The sequence below is a fragment of the Telmatherina bonti genome (assembly GCF_933228915.1).
Source record: "Telmatherina bonti genome assembly, chromosome: 20".
NCBI classification, from domain to species: domain Eukaryota; kingdom Metazoa; phylum Chordata; class Actinopteri; order Atheriniformes; family Telmatherinidae; genus Telmatherina; species Telmatherina bonti.
The window spans coordinates 33,610,488-33,624,182 of record NC_136618.1 but is presented as its reverse complement, the minus strand read 5'-3'; the positions used below and the strand labels follow the sequence as shown (position 1 = coordinate 33,624,182).

Genomic DNA, 13,695 nt, shown 5'->3' with positions numbered 1-13,695 from the left:
AGCAGGACCACATCCTGATGGTGGAACAGGAGAACTGGTCCAGCAGGACCACATCCTGATGGTGGAACAGGAGAACTGGTCTGCTGCTCAAATGACTGAGTCTGTCTGATCTTGTCTATAAAATAGAAAAATGTCTCAGTTTCAGCGTCTACCATGTTGTTTATGTGCTAGTGGGAATAAAATATGGGTTTATGACGTCTATAAATCATTGCATTCTGTGTTTATTTACATTGTAAGCAGTGATGTAAATGACGTGATATGTGGAGACCATGGCTCATCTTCATCCAGCATTTTTATGATTTCTAACTGGTTTATGTGTGTGCTTGTCTCTTACCATGTACCACACTGGTCTCTACTGGTCACCTGTCCTGGTTGCAGAGTTTTCCCATCCCAGTAGCAGACACATTTACTGGAATTCACACATAGGCCTTCCTGAAGGTACGTCCCCTGGGGACAGCGACAGCCTGAGAGACACATTATATTCCTTTCCATATGTAACGTAATACAGAGGTGATCCAGTATGCATCTATTAGCTCAACACTGACTGCTCTCAAATATCTGGTTTACCAGTTGTTAACTGCTCAAACATGATCAGACATGTAAACACAGCACGTCCTACCCAGTACACACGTCCCAGTGCAGGTGTGGTTCATGCTGAGGTCTGAGCAGGTGGGGGGGCAGGGCTCAACTCTTCCAGCCTGGCAGTCTTTGCTGGTCACCAGCACCATTCCACCAACACAACCTGCCAACCAGTTCGGTTCCAGACATGTTTATGTCAGAAAACAACCAGGAGAAGAAAACAGAAGTTTGTAGAAATAACACACATAGATCAGCAGTGACCAAGCCTTTTCTCATCTGCACATCATTCTCTCCCGTCTGAAACACACACACAAACACACACACACACACACACACACACACACACACACACACTGTTTCCATGTTTCCACTCGTCTTCCTGCTACTATCTACCTGCTGTCCTCACTGCAGCACCTCCACCTCAGCTGCATCCCAAACGTCTTCTTGGCTTTATTCCAGCCATAGAGGATCAAAATATTCCTGCTCTTCTCATCACTTGTTGATCTTTGGCTGCTCCTGATTGGACGTTACCGTCAGTTTAAGCTCTCTGATTGGTGGAAAGTCTGACAGGAAGTGTCTTCATGTACAGGTGAAAATAGACGTCTCTTAGCAACACGGTTGGGATAACTCTGAATAAACACGACGTGTTGTGTCTGGATTAGAACCGGAAACCAGATGTCTGTCATGGCTTACACACTACTGATCCTAAGAGGTGATGTCACAAGACATAAAACATAGAGCAGTTTTCAGATTTATTTCTTATCAAGCTATATTTTCAGAAAACAACATCAGAGAACAGGAGGAAGTAAATAACTCTGTTCATCTTCATGTTTAATGAAGACATCTACACCTCAGACAGTCCGTCCTCCCCAGACCGCCAAGCCTCCGTGCTCTTCTCCTGAACAGTGATGCTTGCACTGAAAGACACTTGTTTTGTGAACATCCAGGTGTAAAATATGACACCCCCGCCCTGCTTTAGTGTTGACAGTCGGTATTATGTTTGGCTGATCAGGACTAAAGGGTTCATGTGCCCCTCAGAGTCCAGCTGCAGACAGATGTACCTGACCTCACCTGAGTGTGTGCTGGTATCGTTGGTGCACGGCTGGCTGTTGCAGCTCTGGCTCTGCAGGATCATGCCCTCACAGTCCCGGCCACCATTCTTAGGAGGGGGTGCAGAGCAGGATCGGTTCCTCTGCCTGACCCCCCCTCCACACAGAGCATCACAGTCTGACCACACCGTCCACTCTGACCACTGACCGTGGACTGTGAGGAAGGACAGGAACACACGAGGCTCAGGTTAGTGTCAGATCTCAGGCGGGGGGCAGAAGGTGGTCTGGTGATGATGGAGGGAGGTCCGACTGCAGACCTGGACACGCCTGAGGAAAACAGGCTCGACTGTCGAACTGAGCTCCACCGCAGGACCCTCCAGGCAGCGCCTCCCGCAGTATGTCCCTCTGACGGAACAAAGAGCCCAGACCGCATGTCACGCTGCAGGCGCTCCATGCCGTCCACGGGGACATGATGCAGTCCACTGCAGGACCGAAGAGACGGCGTGAGACATAAACGTCCTGGTCATATGACGAGTTGGGATACACACATGCAACCTACCACAGTCTTTTTCATCCGATCCATCCACACAGTGTCTCTGCAGGTCACACCTGCGGTCCAGGTGGACACATTCCCCGCTGGTGCAGGAGAACTGCTTGGCGGAGCAGGGTCTGGGCACCAGGGGGCGCTGCGTGGTTGCTGCTGGCTGGGATGTGGTGCCTGAACACAACCAGAGGTAGCCTAACATAAACTCTGATAGGAGGTGATTTCATCATCATGTCCAGGTGAAGATACAGGTCTCCTAGCAACATAGCAGTGATGGTGATACATAACGTGGAAACCTTCCGTACGTAGGCTTGCTACGGTAACATATTTTGCCATGCCATTAATTGTCTCAGAAATTATTGCAATAGATGACAATATTGCGCTGAGCGCTTATTGTTTTCATTTTGAGAACATTTTCAACTAAAATAACAATAATGCCATAATAATGCAAGTAAACCCTTTAACAGATCAACATTCTCAAATAGAGATCGCTGAGCTCGATGTGTAGACTAGACTCATCCAGTCTGCTAGAACAGATCTGGGTTTCTCCTGGGGTTTTGGCAACGTGGTTATCTGGAACATCTGGTCTCTAAACACCATGTAACACAGTTACATAGTCATGGTCATATAAGGGGACATGTTTGGACTGGACCAGAGGTGGAATGGTAGAATGTCACTTTTAAGTTGTGGAAAAGACGTTTGTAACATGAATGTTCATTCAGACTATTCATACTGGCTGTGAAATGTTTGCCACATTTTTCAAAATGTCGCCTTTTTACCAATATTAAATGGCAGCATGGCTTCACCAACCACGCTGTCTGAGTGCACACCATGTTGCACTGTCCTGGTTGTATTAAATCTGTGTGGTAAACACTCCAGGGATGGTGGACTGTTGGGAAGACGGACTAGCCTGGTTGTTCAGGTCTTTGTTTCCCAGCTGGGAAAACTGCCGTTGAAGTACAGATGGAATCTTGTTGTTTTGCTGTGTTTAGGTTATATTGTCTTAAAACAAACACTCGAGAGAGAAAAGAAAGACATGAAAATTATTGCATCTGGCAAAATTATTGCGCACATTTTTTCTTATGGTGCGATTGATTGACTTATTGCGACAGGCCTGTCCGTACATCATCTAAAGGCTAAGTTCTACATCCCAGTTTGCCCCAGTAAGGTGTCCACCACTGTCCCTGCGATGCTACTGAAGATAGCGGTGATGGAGCTCGAGGTTCTGGAGGTCTAGTTGACTTTTAAGCATTAAATCCCTCAGGACTTCCATTCTGCTCCAGCCTGACATGTCCGAGATGCTCACCGCAAAGTTCTTCATCTGAGCCATCCAAGCAGTCCTTTCTTCCATCACACACTCGTGCAGAATCCACACAGCCAAATGACCAGCATGTAAACTGGCCCTCCACACAGATCCCTCTGGGCAGACCACCATCATGGCTTGTGGTGACTGGTGGGGCTGCAATCACCAGAACACAGAAACCATCTTCAGTCTTTTCTGTTAAATGACATGAATCCAGTGGCTGAACGGAGAACAAAGTTCCACCTGCTGTTGTCTGAAGACCAGGACCTCCAGACTGCAGAGATGTGGATGGATGTAGTCCAGGGTGACCAGTTGGGACTCCTGCACAGGCAGATGGTCGGGTTTAGGACCCAACATGGACTAAAGAAAGATGTTACAAAGTTCTTCTGACGGCGGCAAGAATCAAACAAAACAACATAAAAACAACAATATAAATAATCCTGACCTGATCTCCTCAGACCTCAGACCTGATCTCCTCAGACCTTAGACCTGATCTCCTCAGACCTGATCTCCTCAGACCTGATCTCCTCAGACCTCAGACCTGATCTCCTCAGACCTTAGACCTGATCTCCTCAGACCTTAGACCTGATCTCCTCAGACCTGATCTCCTCAGACCTGATCTCCTCAGACCTTAGACCTGATCTCCTCAGACCTTAGACCTGATCTCCTCAGACCTCAGACCTGATCTCCTCAGACCTTAGACCTGATCTCCTCAGACCTTAGACCTGATCTCCTCAGACCTGATCTCCTCAGACCTGATCTCCTCAGACCTTAGACCTGATCTCCTCAGACCTTAGACCTGATCTCCTCAGACCTTAGACCTGATCTCCTCAGACCTGATCTCCTCAGACCTTAGACCTGATCTCCTCAGACCTTAGACCTGATCTCCTCAGACCTTAGACCTGATCTCCTCAGACCTGATCTCCTCAGACCTTAGACCAGATCTCCTCAGACCAGATCTCCTCAGACCTTAGACCTGATCTCCTCAGACCTGATCTCCTCAAACCTCAGACCTGATCTCCTCAAACCTTAGACCTGATCTCCTCAGACCTGATCTCCTCAGACCAGATCTCCTCAGACCTTAGACCTGATCTCCTCAAACCTTAGACCTGACCTCCTCAGACCTGATCTCCTCAAACCTTAGACCTGATCTCCTCAGACCTTAGACCTGATCTCCTCAGACCTTAGACCTGATCTCCTCAGACCTTAGACCGGATCTCCTCAGACCTGATCTCCTCAAACCTCAGACCTGATCTCCTCAAACCTTAGACCTGATCTCCTCAGACCTGATCTCCTCAAACCTTAGACCTGATCTCCTCAGACCAGATCTCCTCAGACCAGATCTCCTCAGACCAGATCTCCTCAGACCTTAGACCTGACCTCCTCAGACCTTAGACCTGACCTCCTCAGACCTGATCTCCTCAAACCTTAGACCTGATCTCCTCAAACCTTAGACCTGATCTCCTCAGACCGGATCTCCTCAGACCGGATCTCCTCAGACCGGATCTCCTCAGACCTGAAATCTGACCTCCTCAGACCTGATCTCCTCAGACCTTAGACCGGATCTCCTTAGACCTGAAATCTGATCTGTTCAGACCTGATCTCCTCAAATCTTAGACCTGATCTCCTCAAACCTTAGACCTGATCTCCTCAAACCTGAAATCTGATCTCTTCAGACCTGATCTCCTCAGACCTTAGACCGGATCTCCTCAGACCTTAGACCGGATCTCCTTAGACCTGAAATCTGATCTGTTCAGACCTGATCTCCTCAAATCTTAGACCTGATCTCCTCAAACCTTAGACCTGATCTCCTCAAACCTTAGACCTGATCTCCTCAAACCTGAAATCTGATCTCTTCAGACCTGATCTCCTCAGACCTTAGACCTGATCTCCTCAGACCTGAAATCTGATCTCTTCAGACCTAAGACCTGATCTCCTCAAACCTTAGACCTGATCTCCTCAGACCTTAGACCGGATCTCCTCAGACCTGAAATCTGATCTCTTCAGACCTTAGACCTGATCTCCTCAGACCTGATTCTCCTCAAACCTTAGACCTGATCTCTTCAGACCTAAGACCTGATCTCCTCAAACCTTAGACCTGATCTCTTCAGACCTAAGACCTGATCTCCTCAGACCTGAAATCTGATCTCTTCAGACCTGAAATCTGATCTCTTCAGACCTGATCTCCTCAAACCTCAGACCTGATCTCCTCAGACCTGATCTCCTCAAACCTCAGACCTGATCTCCTCAAACCTCAGACCTGATCTCCTCAGACCTCAGACCGGATCTCCTCAGACCTCAGACCGGATCTCCTCAAACCTCAGACCGGATCTCCTCAAACCTCAGACCGGATCTCCTCAAACCTCAGACCGGATCTCCTTAAACCTTAGACCGGATCTCCTCAGACCTTAGACCGGATCTCCTCAGACCTTAGACCTGATCTCCTCAAACCTTAGACCTGATCTCCTCAAACCTTAGACCTGATCTCCTCAAACCTCAGACCGGATCTCCTCAGACCGGATCTCCTCAGACCGGATCTCCTCAGACCGGATCTCCTCAGACTTGGTTCTCAGGCAGTTTTTTTCCAGAGCTCTGGCACTTTGACAGCAAACTAAGTCACTGGAACAACTGAAAAAGTCCTCTACGAAAGATACCGGACCTCTTAAGGCCACAGCAGGATTTAACTGTCACAAATAACATTTTTATTGATCCTGAAACAACTGGTAACCAGTGTAAAGATGCTAAAGCAGGGTTAATGGGCTCTGTTGTCACTCTTCCTGAAAGACAACCTGAAGCCAACACATCAACCAATGGCCTGCCCTTTCTTAAAAATGAAGTAATGCTGGTAAAACTTTATCTTTATTTGGATTGGTAGTTTGTGTAAAATTTTTTAAAAAATGGTTAGACTGTTTCATGTATTAATAAGAATGGGTTCTACCACAATGCACTGATGCTATTTTCAGGTAATGCTCAGAAACTGTCATTTTCTGAACCGCTTCATCCAATTAAGGGTTGCAGGGAGTGTAGAACCGATACCAGCAATCGGTGGGTGATTGCTGGGATCTTTACAACAGGGTACACCCTGGTCACTGGTCCATTGCTGTTGGAGACAAAACTGTTTGAAAAATATTTACATCTAAGAATCTCTTTTTCATTTATGTTGAACCCCAAAATTTTCTGACTGACATTGTGGGGATTAATATTCTGGCAGACTTCTGAACCATCTGAAGACATTAACAGATTTGAGGTAGAGATGTGTAAAACGTGGAGACAATAGTTTATAAAATGGACTTCATATCTTTGAAAACTTAAAGTAAATGATCATTGCAATGTATTTTTTACTGTAATAGTACAATCAAACTAGACCTAGAGCTTCTTTGTTAGCAACATGTTCAGCCAGCACATGGTAGGCTTCATTTAGTCATTTGTTTCCAACAAATTACAAAGATTTCAGGTTTGCTTGAATCAAATTGTAGAAAAAATCTGAAACAACCTGTTTTTTTTTTTTACCATTTTGAAGGTGGTTGTGCAGTTTGCTTGGCATCTCAGGAACAGAGGCTCATAGATACATACAATGGTCTGTCATCAGCATAAACATGAAGTGGAAAAACCATGCTTCTGTAGAATGTGCTCCCGGGAAGAAGCAAGAGACTGAAAACTAACCCCTGTGGATCACCATTTTTCACCTGAATGTGTGGATAGTATTCAAAACCGACATGAACTGGATGAGAAGCACCGTAAAGTTGCACCAGTCGTTCCAGCCCAGATTACAGGCGTCTGACTTTTCACAGCAGATTAAGAAATAAGCTGATAAAACCTACTAGAACCCGGGGTGGAGATCTTCTGAAGTGTGGTCGGTGCCGTGACTCCTGGAGTCACCACACCAGGAAAGCCACCTTGGGACCTGGTTGTATGTAGACCAGGGACACCTGCTGTGGTGTTTCCATGGAAACCTGGTCTGCCAGTGTAGCTGGTCTGATTGTGAAGCCCTGGAAAGCCTCTGGTAGGAGCAGTCCCTGAAGACAAGGAGCAAAGAGATAAGAAACAGGAAAGAGCGCCGGTTCTTTCTGATGAGCTAGATGGAACAGAAAACTGGTATGACTGGTGCAGCATGGCTACAATCACTTGTTAAAGCCCCACCACAGCTGATCTCATCGGTGTGGTCCGAGCAGTCTGGTCGACCGTTACACAGCACCGACACTGGGATGCACTCCCCACTGTGATGGCATGTAAACTGGCCTGGCTGGCACCGATGCACAGTCACCCTCCCACCACCAGAGGGAGACGTGGTCACACTGCTGGGCGTCACCAGCTCGTCTATACAGAGAGGAAGTGATTTAAATAACACAAAACAATAAACACTCAAGACCTAAAGTAAAAGATCAAGTTATAATTAGTTTAAATTTTTTTTAAGTGCAATCATTAATGAAAGAAATGTTTCCTTTGCACAGGGGAAATGTGTAAAGGAGGTGGAAACTCGCTTTGCTAAGAGCAGCTTTTTGGATATGAGGTTCCCCTTGATTCTTATTTTTATTCTTTATTTTATTATTTATATAAGTTTATTTGTTTTGTTTTATCTTCTAATTTCTACTTATATCTGCTGGACCGGACTGGAGGGAGAGAAACAGCGGAGAAAAAAGGTTAAAAAAAAAAAGAAGTGAATAAAAGTTTCATTTGACAATATTAATAGTTTGGACCTACATCATCAGGTTGGGCCTAATATATTTATAATCAGGAAATTTACAGACACTAAATATAAAAATTGGAATTTGCAGATGATGATTTCATGTCTGTAGGGCCCAATTCCAATGAGACGTTGAGACGTGTAAAATGAAAATTAAAGACAGTTCAATGACTTTTAATCTATATTCAATTTAAAACACCACAAAGACAAGATATTTAATGCTCAAACGTATAAACTTGTTTTTTTGGTCTCATACTGAACATGTGAGGAGCAACATGAAGACCAGAATAACACAAATAAGACTGTCGAGCAACTAAAGTTGTTCATCAAGCAAGAAAAGGAAGAATTTCACCTTCAAAGCTTCAACATTTAGTGTCCTTCACAAACTCTGGCTGAGTGTTAACATAAAGTTTATCAGTTTACTTTGAACGTCAATATCTTGTTTTTGTCATGTATTCAGTTGAATAAATGTAAGAAAGGATTTGCAAATCCTTGTATTCTGCTTTTATTTACATTTTATTTGATGTTTTTTTTTTTATGCACCAACTGATGCTGCAGCCTGAGGTCACACAGTTCTGACTATCCTCACCTCCTCTGCAGCCCAGGATCTCCACTCTCAGGTAAAAGGTGTGTCTGAACTCCACTGGAATAATGCGCATGTATCGCGCTCTGACCAGTCGACCGAGCCAACGGGTCACGGGGATTCTGGCCACCATCCGGACCTCAAACATCTACACAACAAGCAAAATGGCATGTGTACTGACAGACAAAAAGACATTCACCAGCCAAAGCTGCGCATCATTAGACATACCTGGAGCGGACCACCAGGCTTCCCATCCTCTGTATAATCTGTGAAGTGGCTGCTGTGCAGTGCGAAGGCCAGCCGGTACTTAGTGAGATAACCCCACATACGTTCACTGCCCTGTGTCACCACCCCCGACACCCATGTCGGTTCCAGGAAGTCCACCTGAAAATATGGCTGAGGATCTGTGGGGGAGGGGCTCCATCCAGGCTCCATAACCTGACTGTAGGAGGCAGAGAAGAAAAGCATCTTGTCTCATCTTCACTTCTAAACATTAACAGAAAACAAACGACAAGGAAAGCTGCAACACTATCTGAATATTGTTGAAGAACACAAAGATGGAGATGCTGCTCCACAGAAATGCCACCTTATCATGAGACAGGAGACTGCACACCCCCATGAACTACAGGTGCAGTAGTCCATGGTAGGGCCTCCCAAGACAAAGGTCTTCAGGAAAGGACCACAAAAAGAAAGACAAAAAGTCTCATTGTCTAGTAGAGGGAAACCAGGACCCCTCACAGGAACCAGGTGTGGACAGGAGGATCCCACTGTGGGACGACTGGTGATCAAGCCTTGGCCAAGCCTGCCCCTCATCACCAGCCCTGTTGGTGGGGGTCACCATCCCAAGGTGCAGGCAGGGGGAAGAGAGTGTCTGGTGTGGAAGGTCATGGCTGCACCTGTTTGCAGATGATGTGATTCTGTTTGGATCTTCAGGACATGATGTTCAAACAGACTGCAGCTAAAATAAAGAGTTCTGGATGAGCTCCTCATCTCCAACTCTGAGGACGTGGTTCTCAACCAGAAAAGGGAGGAGGGCTTTGGGTTGGGACCATCAAGCTGATTGAAGAACCTTTAGCTGGTTCAGAAATGATGACAGAATGGAACAAGGGATGGACAGATGAATTAGTGCTCTGTTGACAGTAATGAGCATGCAGCACTGGTCTGAAGAGAAACCCAAATGTTTTAATTTACTGGTCTTTCTTTGGTCCAGTTCTCATCTGGTCAGTAGATTTGACGACATCCATGGTGAGAGTAAATGTGGTGATTCCTGTTCCCTGGTGGGCGTGGTCAGCTGAGAACTGGAAGCACACCTGATCCACATTCCAGCAATCTACAACGACCTATTTAAGACCAGCTCTGCCTGCTATCCAGCGCCAGATTGTTGATTGCCCTGCGAGAAAGCCTGCCAGTCCGTTGACGCTACCTGCCAGTTTTGCCCGCCCGCCCGCCCGCTCGCTCGCTCCCCTGCTTGCCTGCCTACCTCCTGCTGCTCGCCAGTATGCCAGTCTCTGAAGTCCTGCTGGAGAATTCACAGGGATCTGTGGAACCCCAATAAACCTCTCTCAGTACTCTGACAGTGTCCGCTCTCTGGATCCTATTAGCCCCTCTCTTACAACAGTAACAGCGTTTGAAATAAACTATTCGTTTTTCAGTAACGGGAAATCTAACTAAGTCTTTGTTACAATGTTGTTGCCATAACTGAGGTTAAAACGCTGATGAGAATAAAAACGTTAATGAAGAAAAACGTTGAGGAGGATAAATAAGTTAATGAGCAAATGCTACTGGCAGTGAGCTACTATTTTACAGTGAGATGAGATTAATTTTTGCTTTGGAAGAAAAATGAGCTATTCTGTGCTGCTGCTACAATAGATGGGAGGCGGAATGTTACGGTTAAAATGAGAGAATAAACCCATTGTTGGAGTAGAAGAAGAGTTGTTGTGTTGTGTTGTAACTGGGTGCAAGATGAGAATCACACTGGAATTAATTTAATGTGAAGACGTCCAGATGAACATGAGGACTTTCTCCCACCTGCCCACCCAATCAGAATATCCTGGTTTGAATACACCCTACAACCTCAAACTTCTACACACACTACAAGTCTCATCACGTGTTCAGGATCATGTATGGTGATCTAGTGACTGACATGTTCGGGACAATGTTGAGTCGCCCAGCATCAGCAGGGTTGTTCTCCCGGTGTGAGGACGAGGTCAGCTGACCATAACGAATCCTCCCATCCTCCAGGCCCAGAGGAGAGGAACAGATACCTGCAACACATGGAGACTCCTAACACCACTCAGCCTGGACTCCCAGACAGACTTCAGAAGAAGATAGCATCGATTATCAGGACTCACCGCGATGTCCGGGACCACCTTCCTGTAAATTAACAACATATCAGGTTCATCATTTTGCTACATGATCAGAAATCATTCAGAATCACCACTTCATGTTCTCTTACTGCTGGTGTTACTGCAGAGTGAGTGACAGCAGCCATGGATGGAGTCCTCAGGGGGGACGGGGTAGGCGTCAATGTCCTGCATATAAATAAACAGCAACAATGGGGCATGCATAAAACTCAGACTCAGGATAAAGAAAATGTGGGAACCATAGACTATAGAAAAGATGGGCGGAGCCTCCGTGACGTCACCCGTAGGTTTCTGAAGAGCTGAATTGAAGCTCGGTGGGCGGTTCCTACCATCACCATCTTGGCAGGTGTATGCGTGTCGTCTCACCCGGAAAATACAAATATGGGCAAAGAGGTGGAGCTGAGAGGGGGGCTGTGAGCGTCATGGTGGATGTTTGACATCGAGTGACTCTGAGCTTTCTGTAGCTAAGAGCTAACCGAGCTAACCGAGATATCAGGAGCTAACCAGCTAACGGAGGTAAGCGGGCTAAAGCTAAATCACGTTGTTAACCGGCTAAAAACTGCAGTTGTTCTATGTTCTTCTGACTTGAAACGGGAGATCAGTACCTGTCAATCAAAAGGACACGCCCCTAAATATGCCGAACTTCGAGATTAAATTACTTTTAAACGGGCGAGTTAGAAAAAAATTCACTCCCCCCACAGTTGTCATGAAGGTAAACCTGACCTATTAAACCTAAAATGTTTTTATACCAGCCTGTGAAGATGTTTATTTCCGCCTTGAAGTTGGTCTTTTTAACATGGGAGTCTATGGGGATTCAATCTGTTTTGGAGCCCCTAGTGGATGAAGGGGGAACTGCAGTTTTATGCACTTCCGGCTTCACTTTTAACCACCAGAGGTTGCCGCTCGGTGGGAACACATGAGCTTAAACCTCCACCTGTCTGACTGCGTGGTGAAGCCATGTGGGTGACATCCATTTTCATCCTCCCCTCCAGGACAGTGAGGAACACCATCACAACGCTTTCCTGCCTCGATGCAGCCCCCTGGTGGGGTGCAGGAGAACTGACCAGTCAGGCAGCTGCGTGGACTGGTGGCTGTGGAGGAGGGCTGGGTACCTGCACAGAAGTAATCAGGGTAACTCTTCTGTTAACTCCTGGTTTACATCACCTGTCCAATGCCTGTGGTGAACTTCTGGGTCGGACAGTGAACTCACCACAGTACATCTCATCTGATCCATCCCCGCAGTCGTTGACCCCATCACAGACCACTCCCAGTGGACCTGCCGGCACACAGCGGCCATTTCCACACTGGAACTCTTTGTCCCGGCAGCCGCCTACTGGGGAGACTGGTGAGAGTGGGGTGGGAGAAGTGAGCCAGTGAGAACCTGGAGAGGACAAACAGAGCAGAGTGAACCCCCCTTCTGAAACACCAGCAAAGCTTTAACAGTTTACCAACCTTCACCACAGCCCATGATCTCCAGGCGGAGGTAGATGCCGTTCTGGAAATCATGGGGCAGCAGGCGAACAAACCGAGCCAACACCATCCTGTCCAGCCTGCTCTCCGTCACACCTCGATCATCATGGTTACCAAGGAAAACCTGCAGATGGAACACACTGGCCTCAGCTTGTGGAACAGACGAGGAAGCAGCCTTGAACCCATGCTTTTTGTGGGACCTTGGCTTTGGGCCGGGCATCGGACACCAGCTCTCTGTAGGTGTGCCACAGTTTTCCATCCTCACTGAACTGAAGGTAGAAGCTGGACACGAAGGTCCCGAACGAACCGCCACCCTGGGTCAGAACACCTAGAGACCAGTACAGAAACCGAACATATGTTGCTGATGTGCAGATATTTAATCTGACAGATGTGTACTCTCAGGTTAGTTTTCAGCACACTAAAGCAGTCCTTGCTGAAAGGCACCTGTATGAATCTTTACCAGTGATGTTGTATGGTTTCAGCAGGTCTATCTGAAGGTAGGGGCTGTGTATGCTGTCGCTGTGCCCCCCAAGCCTGTGCTGTGGTAGGTCTTTATAATCTTCTGGTTCTGGACTCCAGCCCTGTATGTCAACACAGATTATGTTGATGTGATCCTCTGTTTGCACACAACTTACAAACAGAGAGAATTCTAACAAACTGACATGTGGCAGGTTATTTTAGCATCTTAGCATGCTAATGCTGTCGATCATTAAGGACTTTTAGGGACAAATTTCTCCCCAAAACATTGTTATTGGCGAACCTGGAGATCACTATGGGGGTTCCATCCATGGAGGCGAGCTGCCTCTGGGGGGTGAAAAGCCTGCTGGGACGAGGCCTTGAAGCTGGAAGATGGCAGAGTCTGGACACCCAGAGGAACCCAACACTCATCTGAATACAAAGGTTTAAATAACAGTGATTAAAGCAGATCAGGTAAACTCTGAGATGCTCAGCTTGCAACCGTGAAGCTCCACTAACCTCCAGGTGGAAGGGGAAATGTGGGGACAATGGGTGTAGAGCCCTCCGTTGGCATTGAGGTCACAGTCGTGGGGCTTAATGTCACAAAGGTGGTCTCATTTTCTCCTAAACGTCATCAAAACAACATCTTTTCATCGGTCAGTGG

General features: G+C 46.7%; 1 protein-coding gene across 1 annotated transcript in view; it reads right to left on the bottom strand.

Moving 5' to 3' along the window:
* sspo (SCO-spondin) overlaps positions 1-13,695 on the bottom strand; it is a gene marked incomplete at both ends in the record, with an annotated part of 143,033 nt that overhangs the window by 78,752 nt on the left and 50,586 nt on the right. Inside the window, 21 exons of the mRNA XM_079260014.1 lie at positions 335-464; positions 620-742; positions 1,651-1,842; positions 1,946-2,110; positions 2,188-2,346; positions 3,479-3,631; positions 3,719-3,796; positions 7,297-7,491; positions 7,616-7,792; positions 8,749-8,890; positions 8,971-9,184; positions 10,886-11,006; positions 11,094-11,115; positions 11,210-11,273; positions 12,040-12,217; positions 12,316-12,486; positions 12,558-12,699; positions 12,776-12,903; positions 13,036-13,156; positions 13,336-13,463; positions 13,551-13,655. Of these exons, the coding sequence (XP_079116140.1) occupies positions 335-464; positions 620-742; positions 1,651-1,842; positions 1,946-2,110; positions 2,188-2,346; positions 3,479-3,631; positions 3,719-3,796; positions 7,297-7,491; positions 7,616-7,792; positions 8,749-8,890; positions 8,971-9,184; positions 10,886-11,006; positions 11,094-11,115; positions 11,210-11,273; positions 12,040-12,217; positions 12,316-12,486; positions 12,558-12,699; positions 12,776-12,903; positions 13,036-13,156; positions 13,336-13,463; positions 13,551-13,655 (2,908 nt within the window). The remainder of the gene's footprint in view (positions 1-334; positions 465-619; positions 743-1,650; positions 1,843-1,945; positions 2,111-2,187; positions 2,347-3,478; positions 3,632-3,718; positions 3,797-7,296; positions 7,492-7,615; positions 7,793-8,748; positions 8,891-8,970; positions 9,185-10,885; positions 11,007-11,093; positions 11,116-11,209; positions 11,274-12,039; positions 12,218-12,315; positions 12,487-12,557; positions 12,700-12,775; positions 12,904-13,035; positions 13,157-13,335; positions 13,464-13,550; positions 13,656-13,695) is intronic.